This window comes from Procambarus clarkii, chromosome 4 (assembly GCF_040958095.1).
Source record: "Procambarus clarkii isolate CNS0578487 chromosome 4, FALCON_Pclarkii_2.0, whole genome shotgun sequence".
Lineage (NCBI taxonomy): Eukaryota > Metazoa > Arthropoda > Malacostraca > Decapoda > Cambaridae > Procambarus > Procambarus clarkii.
The window spans coordinates 22,389,118-22,406,475 of NC_091153.1; the positions used below are offsets into that span (position 1 = coordinate 22,389,118).

The following is a 17,358-nucleotide window of genomic DNA, read 5'->3' on the forward strand; positions in this document are numbered from 1 at the left end:
GTTCGCCTTATGCGTTTTTGTTCTCGTATTGGCATCCTTGGTGATATTTAGCGCCCTCTGATTATCCCGCACATTTGATGGTGCTACGTAGCCTTCCCGGTTTGGTGCCTTCTATTGATAATTACTTACTTTCCTCAACCATTGATGGCTTTGGTTACATTTATTAAACAGTTTACAAGCATGAAAATTTGCCAATCAACTGTTGTTATTGTTATAAACAGCCTCCTGGTGCTTCGGAGCTCATTAACTGTTTAAGAATTGTAATCAAAGCCGCCAAAGATTGAGAAAAGGTGTACAGGTTCGTAAGTGCTTGCGTAACTGCTTCGTGAATCTGGCCCCAGATGCTCTTCTGTGTAGCAGCCATCTCTCTCCTCTCTCTAGGGGCCTGACAGCTGAGTGAACAGGGCTTCGAATTCGTAGTCCTAAGGTTCCAGGTTCGATCCCCGGTGGAGGCGGAAACAAATAGGCAGAGTTTCTTTCACCCTGATGCTCCTGTTATCTAGCAGTAAATAGGTACCTGGGAGCTAGTCAGCTGTCACGGGCTGCTTCCTGGGCGTGGAGGCCTGGTCGAGGACCGGGCCGCGGGGACACTAAAGCCACGAAATCATCTCAAGATAACCTCAAGATAACGACGCATGATAACAACCTGGTGAGCATTTATAACGCCTATAATTTTAAACAGGTCTCAAGCTGTGTGTTGGAGGAACGTTGATGACCCAGGGAATTTAAAACGATTTTTGCATTACTCAAATACTTAAAATAATAAAGTGAATATATACAATAATAAACTGTGGTGGTTGGCACAGAAGTTTGTAGCTCCTCGGGTAGGTTAGGTTTGGGCAATTTAGTACAACAGTTTACTGACGTTGGGGATTAAACGGAGAACGAGCTGGTGTGAGAGGGAAGGGGGGGGGGATGGGGGGAGGGGGAGGATGGGGGGGGGGGGTAATAGGTTACCTTGACCCCTCTACTAGATAAAAGTGAGGCCAGTTTGGCTTGCCTCAATGGTTACAGTTGCAACAAAATTCGTAATAGGAGTCTTCGGTGTAAGCTAGGTGGTAAGGTTGAAGTAACATTCCACCTCTGTTGCATTCCACATACCACAACGCTTATTGCAGTAACTGACATTCCAAATAAGTAAATTCCTGGAGTAATCGGTGGATGGTTAACTTGGAACGACCTAATCAGTTAATAACGTTGATTCGAAACCAGTTTTCCAGATGTGGGTACAATTCCCTTCCTCACTTCGACTGGCAGCTCACGCAAAGAATAACCCGTAAGGGATTCATAGTAGGCGTTAATCTTAGTGGGAAAAGTAAATTTTTCAAGAAACACATTTCAAACAATGCCAGAGAGAGAGTGAGTGAAGCAAACAGCGAAGAGACAAAAAGAGACAGAGAATTAGATAAACATACACACACACACGCATGCAACATATCCAGTAAACAAAATTCAAGAAGATATAAACTAACAGACATCGGACTCGAACAATCTTCAGATAAACCAACTGTAATCACAGAAATTGTCTGTGCAAAAATTAGAGGAGAAGAACGGCGATTAGTAGTTGTAGTAGTACTGGGAGGAGGAGGAGGAGGAGGAAGGAGGAGTAGTAGTAATAGGAGAGAGGAGAAAGATGATGACAACGTGATGAATAGTTCCATGAATTATAATTGAAAACACAACTAACGCGAGTCACAAGGCCCTCCACCAGCCTGGAGTCCCAGTATCTCTGCAATATATAATAAGCGGCCGGGCATCGGTGAGAGGGAGGGAGGGAAGGAGAGGGAACGAAAAGGGGAGAAGAGCAGGAGAGAGAAGGATAGTGTGAGGGAGAGAGAAAGCATAGTAAAACAAGGTGAAAGAAATAGGCTCAGGGACACAAACAAGCCTAGCCATGAGACAGAGACTAGCCATGGAAGTATCCACTCCTGCCTTCGTCCCTGCCTCTATTTTTGAAATCGTATCTGACTGGCTTATTGTTGTGTGGTAGTGGCCGAGAGGTAAAGCCAAGATGGAGGCTTCCAAGTGGCAGAGTCAAGTGGTAGAATGAATTAGTAGTGCCAAACTGGTATAGGCAAGCGGGTGAGGCGCATGGGCACCGGAGCTGGTAAACCAATTAGGGTCTGGCCCTCAACTACCTTTGATCATATGGTGTCGTGATTATGCTCTTCGTTATGTAAATGCTCGCCTCTAGTTATCTGTGCTGTGTGTGTGTATGTATGTATGTATGTATGTATGTATGTATGTATGTATGTATGTATGTATGTATGTATGTATGTATGTATGAATGTATGTATGTATGTATGTATGTATGTATGTATGTATGTACGTATGTATGTACGTACGTACGTATGTACACTCACGAGTGGCTCAGTAAACGAGATACTTGTATCTTTGTGAAATTTACATACTTCATGAAGTGAGATAGATGAGCCGGTAGGACTTTGAGTGTAGAGATTCCATAGCAGCCTTGACCCAGGAAGTGCTGACCTCGACACAGTCCGGCTGGAGCTCGCGGTGTGTCTGAGGCCAACCTGCTCCTTGACTGGGACGCATGGTGCAAAATGAAGTGCAACTTAACACAATACAAACGGTTGAGAGTTCATGTCCGGCAGGCATTATTCAGACATTGTTGACCGAAATTCGACCAAATTGGGCATAATGCTGGAATCCCATCGGCGGCAGCGACGGTAGAGCAACGGTCTCGCTTCATGTAAGTCGGCGTTCACTCCCCGACCGTCCAAGTGGTTGGGCACCATTCCTTACCCCCCGTCCCATCCCAAATCCTTATCCTGACTTAGTGCTATATAGTCGTAATGGCTTGGCACTCTCCCTTGATAATTCCTTGCCCTTTCCTCTCTCTCAACTATGCATTTCTGTGCCCAGGTGATAGTGAAGTAGGAAATAGTATGTCTATTTATGAGACTGTTCAGAAACATCTACTCATTAACTGACACAAAGCAAATGCAACAACCCGTTCTCGTACCTGCTTATAGTCAATATTTTGCTTATGAATAAGTGCATATGTGACATACTATTTTATTGTGAATATTTGAGTTTACCTTGAAAAGCTGAATAGAAAACCATAGCCTAACCTAACCTTCTTAGTATGTTAAGGTATTGTAAAATTTTGTATAAAATCTGTTTTTAAATAAAACTGAGAGAAAAAGTTAATGCCTTGAAAAAATATAACTTGGAATATGTCACATATGTACTTATTTATAAGCAAAATAGTGACTATAAGCAATAAGTCATATATGTGCTGTCTTGTGCGAGAGCAGGTTGAATGCGAATAATAATAGTTTTGAGTGTAAAGTGTTAGAAACAGCTTTATGAGAGAGAGGGGGGGGGGACAAGCTTTTTCACGGGCAAACGTAATTAGCTATTGTGTGTGTTTTTGGACCTCAGTTGGTGGCCGGGGGTTGTGTTGGTCCAGGTAGTGGTGGCAGTGGTGGTGGTTGCGGTAGTGGGGTTAGTGGAGGTGGTGGTGGTTGCAGTGGTGGTTGTAGTGGAGGTGGTGGTGGTGGTTGCGGTGGTGGCAGTGGTTGTGGCGGGGGTAGTGGTAGTGGTGGTGGCAGTGGTTGTGGTGGCAGTGACGGTGGTGGTTGTGGTAGTGGTTGTGGTGGTGGTGATGCGGTCCGTCTGAGAAGGGCAAGAGGAAGTCCTTGTGGTGGCAAAGGTGGGGCGGTAATCTTTCGTCAATCCTCAAGGCATTAGATAAGTTCCTTAGTATCTTAATTGGATAAGCGTTTTCTGGCTTCAGTGCCATCCGGCTTCTGTGCCATCCGGCTCCAGTGCCATCCGGCTCCTATGCCATCCGGCTCCTGTGTCATCCGGCTCCTGTGCCATCCGGCTCCTGTGTCATCCGGCTCCTGTGCCATCCGGCTCCAGTGCCATCCGGCCCTTACAGCCGGAAGCCTCCTGAACACTTGGCTGCTCCCTGAGGCCCCTCCCCCCTTGCAAGCACACAACCTAACGGTCCCTATCGTTACCTTGTTATAGCTTGTTACAAAGTTAATCCTGTTATAAAGTTTTTATGGCGCGTTAGATACTTGTTACAACTCGTGGATGGTTAACTTGGAACGACCTAATCAGTCAATAACGTTGACACGAAACCAGTTTTCCAGATGTGGGAACAATTCCCTTCCTCACTTCGACTGGCAGCTCCCTTAGAAGGTGTTACAAGCTGTTCAAATGTTGCAACAATGTTGTAGTTTCGTCGTTAACGACTCGACTCATACCTCGACGTGAGTGAAGACAGGTAAGACCCACATTATGTGATGTGAGGCCCACATTACGTGATGTGAGGCCCACATTACGTGATGTGAGGCCCACATTACGTGATGTGAGGCCCACATTACGTGATGTGAGGCCCACATTACGTGATGTGAGGCCCACATTACGGGATGTGAGGCCCACATTACGTGATGTGAGGCCCACATTACGTGATGTGAGGCCCACATTACGTGATGTGAGGCCCACATTACGTGATGTGAGGCCAACATTACGTGATGTGAGGCCAACATTACGTGATGTGAGGCCAACATTACGTGATGTGAGGCCCACATTACGTGATGTGAGGCCAACATTACGTGATGTGAGGCCCACATTACGTGATGTGAGGCCCACATTACGGGATGTGAGGCCCACATTACGGGATGTGAGGCCCACATTACGTGATGTGAGACCATTGCGAACAACAGTGAAAGCTTGTCATGATTGATATATATTATAATGCATTGTTATCAATGTGTCATGCCTCCAGTGCCTGTGGGCCAGCCCCAGTGCGTGAGGGTCAGACCCAGTGCCTGTGGGCCAGCCCCAGTGCGTGAGGGTCAGCCCCAGTGCCTGTGGGCCAGCCCCAGTGCGTGTGGGTCAGCCCCAGTGCCTGTGGGTCAGCCCCAGTGCCTGTGGGTCAGCCCCAGTGCCTGTGGGTCAACCCCAGTGCCTGTGGGTCAGACCCAGTGCCTGTAAGCCAGCCCCAGTGCGTGTGGGTCAGCCCCAGTGCCTGTGGGTCAGCCCCAGTGCCTGTGGGTCAGCGCCAGTGCCTGTGGGTCAGCCCCAGTGCCTGTGGGTCAGCCCCAGTGCGTGTGGGTCAGCCCCAGTGCCTGTGGGTCAGCCCCAGTGCCTGTGGGTCAGCCCCAGTGCCTGTGGGTCAGACCCAGTGCCTGTAAGCCAGCCCCAGTGCGTGTGGGTCAGCCCCAGTGCCTGTGGGTCAGCCCCAGTGCCTGTGGGTCAGCGCCAGTGCCTGTGGGTCAGCCCCAGTGCCTGTGGGTCAGCCCCGGTGCGTGTGGGTCAGCCCCAGTGCCTGTGGGTCAGCCCCAGTGCCTGTGGGTCAGCCCCAGTGCCTGTGGGTCAGCCCCAGGGCCTGTGGGTCACCCCAAGTGCCTGTGGGTCAGCCCCAGTGCGTGTGGGTCAGCCCCAGTGCCTGTGGGTCAGCCCCAGTGCCTGTGGGTCAGCCCCAGTGCCTGTGGGTCAGCCCAGTGCCTGTGGGTCAGCCCCGGTGCATGTGTGTCAGCCCAAGTGCCTGTGGGTCAGCCCCAGTGCCTGAGGTTCAGCCCAAGAGCCTGTGAATCAGCCCCTGTGCCTGTGGGTCTCCCCAAGTGCCTGTGGGTCAGCCCCAGTGCCTGTGGGTGAGCCCCAGTGCCTGTGGGTCAGCCCCAGTGCCTGTAAGTCAGACCCAGTGCCTGTGGGTCAGACCAAGTGCCTGTGGGTCAGACCCAGTGCCTGTGGGTCAGACCCAGTGCCTGTGGGTCAGACCCAGTGCCTGTGGGTCAGACCCAGTGCCTGTGGGTCAGACCCAGTGCCTGTGGGTCAGCCCCAGTGCCTGTGGGTCAGACCCAGTGCCTGTGGGTCAGACCCAGTGCCTGTGGGTCAGACCCAGTGTCTGTGGGTCAGACCCAGTACCTGTGGGTCAGACCCAGTGCCTGAGGTTCAGTCTCAGTGCCTGTGGGTCAGACCCAGTGCCTGCGGGTCAGACCCAGTGCCTGTTGGTCAGACCCAGTGCCTGTGGGTCAGACCCAGTGTCTGTGGGTCAGACCCAGTGCCTGAGGGTCAGCCCCAGTGCCTGAGGTTCAGCCTCAGTGCCTGTGGGTCAGCCCCAGTGCCTGTGGGTCAACCCCAGTGCCTGTGGGTCAGCCCCAGTGCCTGTGGGTCAGCCCCAGTGCCTAAGGTTCAGCCTCAGTGCCTGTGGGTCAGCCCCAGTGCCTGTGGGTCAGACCCAGTGCCTGTGGGTCAGCCCCAGTGCCTGTTGGTCAGACCCAGTGCCTGTGGGTCAGACCCAGTGCCTGTGGGTCAGACCCAGTGCCTGTGGGTCAGCCCCAGTGCCTAAGGTTCAGCCTCAGTGCCTGTGGGTCAGCCCCAGTGCCTGTGGGTCAGACCCAGTGCCTGTGGGTAAGCCCCAGTGCCTGTGGGTCAGACCCAGTGCCTGTGGGTCAGACCCAGTGCCTGTGGGTCAGACCCAGTGCCTGTGGGTCAGACCCAGTGCCTGTGGGTCAGACCCAGTGCCTGTGGGTCAGACCCAGTGCCTGAGGTCCAGCCTCAGTGCCTGTGGGTCAGACCCAGTGCCTGAGGGTCAGACCCAGTGCCTGAGGTTCAGCCTCAGTGCCTGTGGGTCAGACCCAGTGCCTGCGGGTCAGACCCAGTGCCTGTTGGTCAGACCCAGTGCCTGTGGGTCAGACCCAGTGTCTGTGGGTCAGACCCAGTGCCTGAGGGTCAGCCCCAGTGCCTGAGGTTCAGCCTCAGTGCCTGTGGGTCAGACCCAGTGCCTGAGGGTCAGCCCCATTGCCTGAGGTTCAGCCTCAGTGCCTGTGGGTCAGCCCCAGTGCCTGTGGGTCAGCCCCAGTGCCTGTGGGTCAGACCCAGTGCCTGTGGGTCAGACCCAGTGCCTGAGGTTCAGCCTCAGTGCCTGTGGGTCAGCCCCAGGGCCTGTGGGTCAGACCCAGTTCCTGCGGGTCAGCCCCAGTGCTTGTGGGTCAGCCCCGGTCCTGTGGGTCAGCCCCAGTGCCTGTGGGTCAGCCCCAGTGTCTGTGGGTCAGTCCCAGTGCCTGTGGGTCAGCGCTAGTGCCTTTGGGTCAGCCGCAGTGCCTGTGGGTCAGCCTCAGTGCCTGTGGGTCAGCCCCAGTGCCTTTGTGTCAGCCGCAGTGCCTGTGGGTCAGCCTCAGTGCCTGGGAGTCAGCCCCAGTGCCTGTGGGTCAGCCCCAGTGTCTGTGGGTCAGCCCGAATGCCTATGGGTCACCCGAAGTGCCTGTGGGTCAGACCCAGTGTCTGTGGGTCAGACCCAGTGCCTGTGGATCAGCCCTAGTGCCTGTGGGTCAGCCCCAGTGCCTGTGGATCAGCCCAAGTGCCTGTGGGTCAGCCCCAGTACTTGTGAGTCAGCCCCAGTGCCTGTGGGTCAGCCCCAATTCCTGTGGGTTAGCCCCAGTGCCTGTGGGTCAGCCCCAATGCCTGTGGGTTAGCCCTAGTGCCTGTGGGTCATCCCCAGTGCCTGTGGGTCTGCCCCAGTGCTTGTGGATCAGCCCCAATGCCTGTGGGTCAGCCCCATTGCCTGTGGGTCAGCCCCAGTGCCTGTGGGTCAGCCCCAGTGCCTGTGGGTCAGCCCCAGAGCCTGAGGTTCAGCCTTTGTGCCTGTGGGTCAGCCCCAGTGCCTGTGGGTCAGCCCTAGTGTCTGTGGGTCAGACCCAGTGCCTGTGGGTCAGCCCCAGTGTCTGTGGGTCTGCCCCAGTGCTTGTGGATCAGCCCCAATGCCTGTGGGTCAGCCCCATTGCCTGTGGGTCAGACCCAGTGCCTGTGGGTCAGACCCAGTGCCTGTGGGTCAGACCCAGTGCCTGTGGGTCAGACCCAGTGCCTGAGGTTCAGCCTCAGTGCCTGTGGGTCAGACCCAGTGCCTGTGGGTCAGACCCAGTGCCTGAGGTTCAGCCTCAGTGCCTGTGGGTCAGACCCAGTGCCTGCGGGTCAGACCCTGTGCCTGTTGGTCAGACCCAGTGCCTGTGGGTCAGACCCAGTGTCTGTGGGTCAGACCCAGTGCCTGAGGGTCAGCCCCAGTGCCTGAGGTTCAGCCTCAGTGCCTGTGGGTCAGACCCAGTGCCTGAGGGTCAGCCCCAGTGCCTGAGGTTCAGCCTCAGTGCCTGTGGGTCAGCCCCAGTGCCTGTGGGTCAGCCCCAGTGCCTGTGGGTCAGCCTCAGTGCCTGTGGGTCAGCCCCAGTGTCTGTGGGTCAGCCCCAGTGCCTGTGGGTCAGCCCCAGTGCCTGTGGGTCAGACCCAGTGCCTGAGGTTCAGCCTCAGTGCCTGTGGGTCAGCCCCAGGGCCTGTGGGTCAGACCCAGTTCCTGCGGGTCAGCCCCAGTGGATGTGGGTCAGCCCCGGTCCTGTGGGTCAGCCCCAGTGCCTGTGGGTCAGCCCCAGTGTCTGTGGGTCATTCCCAGTGCCTGTGGGTCAGCCCTAGTGCCTTTGGGTCAGCCGCAGTGCCTGTGGGTCAGCCTCAGTGCCTGTGGATCAGCCCTAGTGCCTTTGGGTCAGCCGCAGTGCCTGTGGGTCAGCCTCAGTGCCTGGGAGTCAGCCCCAGTGCCTGTGGGTCAGCCCCAGTGTCTGTGGGTCAGACCCAGTGCCTGTGGATCAGCCCTAGTGCCTGTGGGTCAGCCCCAGTGCCTGTTGATCAGCCCTAGTGCCTGTGGGTCAGCCCCAGTGCTTGTGAGTCAGCCCCAGTGCCTGTGGGTCAGCCCCAATTCCTGTGGGTTAGCCCCAGTGCCTGTGGGTCAGCCCCAATGCCTGTGGGTTAGCCCTAGTGCCTGTGGGTCATCCCCAGTGCCTGTGGGTCAGCCCCAGTGTCTGTGGGTCTGCCCCAGTGCTTGTGGATCAGCCCCAATGCCTGTGGGTCAGCCCCATTGCCTGTGGGTCAGCCCCAGTGCCTGTGGGTCAGCCCCAGTGCCTGTGGGTCAGCCCCAGAGCCTGAGGTTCAGCCTTTGTGCCTGTGGGTCAGCCCCAGTGCCTGTGGGTCAGCCCCAGTGTCTGTGGGTCAGACCCAGTGCCTGTGGGTCAGCCCCAGTGTCTGTGGGTCAGCCCCAGTGCCTGTGGGTCAGCCCCAGTGCCTGTGGGTCATCCCCAGTGCCTGTGGGTCAGCCCCAGTGTCTGTGGGTCTGCCCCAGTGCTTGTGGATCAGCCCCAATGCCTGTGGGTCAGCCCCATTGCCTGTGGGTCAGCCCCAGTGCCTGTGGGTCAGCCCCAGTGCCTGTGGGTCAGCCCCAGAGCCTAAGGTTCAGCCTGTGTGCCTGTGGGTCAGCCTTTGTGCCTGTGGGTCAGCCCCAGTGTCTGTGGGTCAGACCCAGTGCCTGTGGGTCAGCCCCAGTGTCTGTGGGTCAGACCCAGTGCCTGTGGGTCAGCCCCAGTGTCTGTGGGTCAGCCCCAGTGCCTGTGGGTCAGCCCCAGTGCCTGTGGGTCAGCCCCAGTGCCTGTGGGTCAGCCCCAGTGCCTGTGGATCAGCCCCAGTGCCTGTGGGTCAGCCCCAGTGTCTGTGGGTCAGCCCCAGTGCCTGTGGGTCAGCCCCAGTGTCTGTGGGTCAGCCCCAGTGCCTGTGGGTCAGCCCCAGTGCCTGTGGGTCAGCCCCAGTGTCTGTGGGTCAGCCCCAGTGCCTGTGGGTCAGCCCCAGTGCCTGTGGGTCAGCCCCAGTGTCTGTGGGTCAGCCCCAGTGCCTGTGGGTCAGCCCCAGTGTCTGTGGGTCAGCCCCAGTGTCTGTGGGTCAGCCCCAGTGCCTGTGGGTCAGCCCCAGTGTCTGTGGGTCAGCCCCAGTGTCTGTGGGTCAGCCCCAGTGTCTGTGGGTCAGCCCCAGTGCCTGACGGTCATGTTATAAAACCTCACAATTTTAACAGTCACGGAGTGCCTGTAGCGTATATTTCTAAAATGATCAAGGGGCGGCTCTGGCCTCACTGTTGGGTAAAAACACTGTGTTAACTGGGGCTTTGTGTCAAATGAGGTGCGGAAGGGCAAGACAGGCGGGAACAGCGAGGCGGCGGCTCATGCACTCCCTTTACGGGAGAATGGGAGGTGTTGATGTAAGTAATTTAAGGATAGGTGGGGAAATATCAATATCCTTTGGGAGATGTAATTCACAGAGAGGCGCCGAGAATGCCTTTGAAGGAAAAGGGGGAAGGGGGGGGGGGAATGGTGGCATTGGGAAATGAAATTCAGTGTGAGGTGTAGAAGGGAAGGGAGTTATTAGGGAAAAGCACCAAGTCATTACGACTATATAGCACGTGGAAGGGGTCTGGAAAAGGCTTTGGGATGGGACGAGGGGAAAGGAATGGTGGCAGCCCTGCAAGCAGCGTAACTGTCCATAGTTTCTCCTTGTTACAACTTGTTAGGTGTTAAAACTTGTTCAAACGTTGTAGCAACGTCGTAGTCGTGTGTTTCGCGGGCGCAGCCATTTGGACGGTAGAAGATCGAACGCCGACATGCATGAAGCTAGGACATTGCTTTACTTTCTAGCCCAAGTGGTTTGAGAGGTGGAGTAGAGTTTCTTTATCTCCAGAGTGGCGTCTGGAAATAGGGATAAGAGGGTAGTGGGTAGTGGAACCACAGGCGGCTCACACAGGTGACTCACACAGGTGGCTCACACAGGTGGCTCACACAGGCGGCTCACACAGGCGGCTCACACAGGTGGTTCACACTGGTGGCTCACACAGGTGGCTCACACATGCAGCTCACACATGCGGCTCACACAGGTGGCTCACACAGGTGGCTTACACAGGTGGGTCACACAGGTGGGTCACACAGGTGGGTCACACAGGCGGCTCTCACAGGTGGGTCACACAGGTGAGTCACACAGGCGGCTCACACAGGTGGGTCACACAGGTGGGTCACACAGGTGGGTCACACAGGCGGCTCTCACAGGTGGGTCACACAGGTGGGTCACACAGGCGGCTCTCACAGGTGGGTCACACAGGTAGGTCACACAGGTGGGTCACACAGGCGGCTCTCACAGGCGGCTCACACAGGTGGGTCACACAGGTGGGTTACACAGGTGGCTCTCACAGGTGGCTCAAACAGGTGGCTCACACATGCGGCTCACACAGGTGGTTCACACAGGTGGCTCACACAGGTGGCTTACACAGGTGGCTCACACAGGTGGGTCACACAGGTGGGTCACACAGGTGGGTCACACAGGCGGCTCTCACAGGTGGGTCACACAGGTGGCTCACACAGGTGGCTCACACATGCGGCTCACACATGCGGCTCACACAGGTGGCTCACACAGGTGGCTTACACAGGTGGGTCACACAGGTGGGTCACACAGGTGGCTCACACAGGTGGCTCACACAGGTGGGTCACACAGGCGGGTCACACAGGCGGCTCTTACAGGTGGCTCTCACAGGTGGGTCACACAGGTGGCTCACACAGGCGGGTCCCACAGGTGGGTCACACAGGCGGCTCTCACAGGTGGGTCACACAGGTGGGTCACACAGGCGGCTCTCACAGGTGGGTCACACAGGTGGGTCACACAGGTGGGTCACACAGGTGGGTCACTCAGGTGGCTCACACAGGCGGGTCCCACAGGTGGGTCACACAGGCGGCTCTCACAGGTGGGTCACACAGGTGGGTCACACAGGCGGCTCTCACAGGTGGGTCACACAGGTGGGTCACACAGGTGGGTCACACAGGTGGGTCACACAGGTGGCTCAGACAGGCGGGTCACACAGGTGGGTCACACAGGCGGGTCACATAGGTGGGTCACACAAGTGGCTCACACAGGTGGCTCACACAGGCGGGTCACACAGGTGGGTCACACAGGTGGGTCACACAGGTGGGTCATACAGGTGGCTCACATAGGCGGGTCACACAGGTGGCTCACACAGGCTGGTCACACAGGTGGCTCACACAGGTGGCTCACACAGTTGGCTCACATAGGTGGCTCACACAGGCGGGTCACACAGGCGGCTCTCACAGGCGGCTCACACAGGTGGGTCACACAGGTAGGTCACACAGGTGGGTCACACAGGCGGCTCTCACAGGCGGCTCACACAGGTGGGTCACACAGGTGGGTTACACAGGTGGCTCTCACAGGTGGCTCAAACAGGTGGCTCACACATGCGGCTCACACAGGTGGTTCACACAGGTGGCTCACACAGGTGGCTTACACAGGTGGCTCACACAGGTGGGTCACACAGGTGGGTCACACAGGTGGGTCACACAGGCGGCTCTCACAGGTGGGTCACACAGGTGGCTCACACAGGTGGCTCACACATGCGGCTCACACATGCGGCTCACACAGGTGGCTCACACAGGTGGCTTACACAGGTGGGTCACACAGGTGGGTCACACAGGTGGCTCACACAGGTGGCTCACACAGGTGGGTCACACAGGCGGGTCACACAGGCGGCTCTTACAGGTGGCTCTCACAGGTGGGTCACACAGGTGGCTCACACAGGCGGGTCCCACAGGTGGGTCACACAGGCGGCTCTCACAGGTGGGTCACACAGGTGGGTCACACAGGCGGCTCTCACAGGTGGGTCACACAGGTGGGTCACACAGGTGGGTCACACAGGTGGGTCACTCAGGTGGCTCACACAGGCGGGTCCCACAGGTGGGTCACACAGGCGGCTCTCACAGGTGGGTCACACAGGTGGGTCACACAGGCGGCTCTCACAGGTGGGTCACACAGGTGGGTCACACAGGTGGGTCACACAGGTGGGTCACACAGGTGGCTCAGACAGGCGGGTCACACAGGTGGGTCACACAGGCGGGTCACATAGGTGGGTCACACAAGTGGCTCACACAGGTGGCTCACACAGGCGGGTCACACAGGTGGGTCACACAGGTGGGTCACACAGGTGGGTCATACAGGTGGCTCACATAGGCGGGTCACACAGGTGGCTCACACAGGCTGGTCACACAGGTGGGTCACATAGGCGGCTCACACAGTTGGCTCACATAGGTGGCTCACACAGGCGGGTCACACAGGCGGCTCTCACAGGCGGCTCACACAGGTGGCTCACACAGTTGGCTCACATAGGTGGGTCATACAGGTGGGTCACATAGGCGGCTCACACAGGCGGGTCACACAGGCGGCTCTCACAGGCGGGTCACACAGGCGGCTCTCACAGACGGCTCACACAGGTGGCTCACACAGGCGGCTCACACAGGTGGCTCACACAGGTGGCTCACACAGGTGGCTCACACAGGTGGGTCAAACAGGTGGCTCACACAGGCGGCTCACACAGGCGGCTCACACAGGTGGCTCACACAGTCGGCTCACACAGGTGGCTCACACAGGTGGTTCACACAGGCGGCTCACACAGGTGCCTCATACAGGTGGCTCACACAGGTGGGTCACACAGGCGGCTCACACAGGTGGCTCACACAGGTGGCTCACACAGATGGCTCACACAGGCGGCTCACACAGGTGGCTTACACAGGTGGGTCACACAGGTGGCTCAGACAGGCGGGTCACACAGGTGGGTCACACAGGTGGGTCACACAGGTGGGTCACACAGGTGGGTCACACAGGTGGGTCACACAGGTGGCTCACACAGGTGGGTCACACAGGTGGGTCACAGAGGTGGGTCACATAGGCGGGTCACACAGGTGGCTCACACAGGTGGGTCACACAGGTGGGTCACATAGGTGGGTCACATAGGCGGGTCACACAGGTGGCTCACACAGGTGGCTCACACAGGTGGCTCACACAGATGGCTCACACAGGCGGCTCACACAGGTGGGTCACACAGGTGGCTCACACAGGCAAATATTAACCACCATGAAGGCATGTGTGTGTGTGTGTGTGTGTGTGTGTGTGTGTGTGTGTGTGTGTGTGTGTGTGTGTGTGTGTGTGTGTGTGTGTGTGTGTGTGGTACTTTCTCGTAGTCTAAAGAAATGTTTCTCTGTGAATTTATATCTCTTATTGACTAACCTGTTTTATCATTTCTGCCCCCCCCCCTACCCCCCTCACCCCATCCCTTCCTGTTGGAAAGATGTGTCTTGCTCAGTGTATCTATCGGGAAGGCTATCCAACCGTATCTATCGCCGTAATCCTTTCACTTCTCCTACTTCAGGTGTGTTTGAATCTTGCATTAAAGTGCCTTATGTGCCTATAAATGGTGTAACCTTGTCTCTGAGAAACGGGAGGCGTCCAGGGGCCATATTCACGAAGCAGTTACGCCAGTACTTACGAACCTGTCCATCTTTTCTCAATCTTTGGCGGCTTTGTTTACAATTATTAAACAGTTAATGAGCTCAGAAGCTCCAGGAGGCTGTTTATAACAATAAATACAGTTGATTGGGAAGTTTTCATGCTTGTAAACTATTCAATAAATGTAACCAAAGCCGTCAAAGATTGAGGAAAGATGTGCACGTTCGTAAGTACTTGCTTAACTGCTTGGTGAATCCAGGTCCAGACCTGCAGTAAGCTCTCAGGGTATATACGCCGAGAAAGAGTGTACATACACCCATATATGTACAAGGTGTATATACACCCATAAATACACTCTGTGTATTTGCAACCTCTCCTCGTAATAGCACGTCGCATTTTGACATATACTTTATCTAAGGCCTAAAACTTAGATAACATGGAAGCTGCTTGCGAAATTGACACACTCTGGCCCGTGTTGTGTTCGTGGGTCCTCTGGTAGGTTGGGGCCCAGGTGCTCTAGTACGACCGTTTTTTGACGTTGAGAACGACCGAGAGAACGTTTTGAAGCTCCGTTTTGTAGTGATAAACACCCTTACCTATACTCTCAAGCAAGAACGTCAGATCAAACCCTGGGCAGGTAGGGGTAACTGGGACTGTCCCCTTTATAGCCACGACCGACTTACAGAGCAGTAATTGAGGACTTGGACACAAAACTATCCGTGGGTCGTGGATAGGGAAAATGGGATGGCAGCCATGACAGTTGCACTCCTCACTCTGTCCGCCTGTCACAGCTCCGCACAAGTTGAATTTCTGTATATCTTAAAAAACACCAAAATAAAACCTTATCCTCTCATCTAAGTTTATCATTAGTTTCCCACCAAAACGTTGCATTCTCTCTCTCTGTCTCTGTCTGTCTGTCTGGCTGTCTGTCTGTCTGTCTCTCTCTCTGTCTGTCTCTCTCTCTCTCTCTCTCTCTCTCTCTCTCTCTCTCTCTCTCTCTCTCTCTCTCTCTCTCTCTCTCTCTCTCTCTCTCTCTCTCTCTCTCTCTCTCTACATACATGGCTCCTGCTCTTACCATCTTGTGTAAGCTGTGTACCCACACCTCAAGTACGGTGAGGTAATCAGGCGAGAGCTTAGCCACAATGACTATATAGCACTTGGTAAGGATATGAGAACGAGTTGATGTGAAGGAATGGTGCCTAATCACTAGGATCTGCGGGAATCGAACCCCCACACCTTCTGATAATCTATGAAAAATTACCTTTTTTAATATTTCCATTCAATAGTCTTCTTGTGGAATAAAATGCCCCTTTTTGGTCATCATCTGGACAAAAGCTTCCAGTTTTCCTTCTCCGCCGACAAAGCATTATTGAATACGCAAATTTGCGCTTTATGTGTCCTATTATATAAGATATACGCAGCCGGAAGGGGAAGGGGAGGCGGGAGGAGAGAGAAGCACTCCGAGAGGGAGAGGGCGGTAGTAGGCAGCAGTGAGGAACGAGAAGGAATGAACACACTTGTATTTGGAAAACAAATTGAGATGAAGTTCCACTTGCCTGGCAGATATCAGGTGGCTCAGCCATTGGGTACAGAGGAGAGAGAGAGAGACAGACAGAGAGAGAGAGAGAGAGAGAGAGAGAGAGAGAGAGAGAGAGAGAGAGAGAGAGAGAGAGAGAGAGAGAGAGAGAGAGAGAGAGAGAGAGGGAGGGAGAAAAAGCGAGAGAGAGAGAGAGCGAGAGAGAGAGAGAGAGAGAGAGAGAGAGAGAGAGAGAGAGAGAGAGAGAGAGAGAGAGAGAGAGAGAGAGAGAGAGAGAGAGAGAGAGAGAGAGAGAGAGGTCTTACTCTCACCTGTGGTAGGAGAGGATGGCAGCCAGGAAGCAGATGGCAGCCAGGACGTCTGCTCGCCCCACCAGTCCAGTCACCTGATGGAAAGCCTCTATTATGCACCCACAACCTGATGGATCAGTCTTAATGTACATTTGATTTATTGACTTATACACATGCACAGATAATCGTATACACATGCGCAAGTGTGTATAGACACAAAACTTCAACCCCCATTATACACAGGTGCGTATAGTGCAGTTCCTATCACAAATATACACATCGACAGATGCGTATATTCCTCACACTAGACATAGGGTTCTTCCCAGCATTATACGCACTGCCAGTTGCGTCAACATCACGTACCACGATCATCATGTTAATTAATAATATGAGACTGGTGTCTGCGGGCGGAGGCGAGCGCTGTACTCACCGCCTCGGTGTGGACGGGGTGGGTGGCGAAGAGCAGACCGGCAGACAGGACGGTGCCCTGAGGCAGGTGCAGCAGACGCAGCAGGAGCCGCGTCAGCAGCAGACAGACGCACGAGTGCAGCGCCACGTTCACCAAGTGAAACCCGAGTGGTCGCAGCCCGAACAGCATGTGGTTGACTCTGCAGAGAGAGAGAGGAAAGATGGAACGCCGCGTTAATTCCTAGTGGGGACGGGGTATATATATAAGTATTGGGGTGGGAGGCAGGGAAGCTGAATATAAAACCATCTCATGAATACATTACGTGTCCTGTGTGCGAGAGAGAGAGAGAGAGAGAGAGAGAGAGAGAGAGAGAGAGAGAGAGAGAGAGAGAGAGAGAGAGAGAGAGAGAGAGAGAGAGAGAGAGGGAAAACACGAAGCTAAGGAAGACTTATGACCCTAAAAATACAGACAATTCAGAAAGGGTTCCGTTCATGGTCTGATTATATTTGCTTCCGTATCTGAGTGTAATTTATTAACCAAATAAAAAAATAAATGAATTTAGCAACGAAAGTCAATTCTCATTCCCCTCACCCAGAGAGAGAAAGAGTGGATACAAGTCCAACATTAACACCAGAGAGACACACAGGCAAGGTGACGCCACTAGGCAGGGTGACAACACTACGCAGGGTGACAAACCAGAGAGGCACACAAGCAGGGTGAAAACACTAGGTAGGGTGATAAGACTAGGCAGGGTGACAACACCAGAGAGGCACAGAGGCAGGGTGACAACAACAGAGAGGCACACAGGCAGGGTGACAACACCAGAGAGACACACAGGCAAGGTGACAACACCAGAGACATGCAGGCAGGGTGACAACACCAGACACACGCAGGCAGGGTGACAACACCAGAGACATGCAGGCAGGGTGACAACACCAGACACACGCAGGCAGGGTGACAACACCAGACACACGCAGGCAGGGTGACAACACCAGACACATACA

The 17,358-nt window shown here is 55.0% G+C and overlaps 1 protein-coding gene across 1 annotated transcript in view; it reads right to left on the minus strand.

Annotated features, from left to right (window-relative positions):
• The window catches only part of LOC138370780 (PE-PGRS family protein PE_PGRS26-like), a 38,359-nt gene extending 21,809 nt beyond the window's left edge, over positions 1–16,550 (minus strand). The window contains exons 1-2 of the mRNA XM_069335385.1: positions 16,376–16,550; positions 15,967–16,040 (exon numbers count right to left, since the gene is read on the minus strand). Coding sequence (XP_069191486.1) covers positions 15,967–16,040; positions 16,376–16,543 — 242 coding nt within the window. The 5' untranslated portion in view covers positions 16,544–16,550. The remainder of the gene's footprint in view (positions 1–15,966; positions 16,041–16,375) is intronic.
• Between the last annotated feature and the right edge of the window lie 808 nt (positions 16,551–17,358).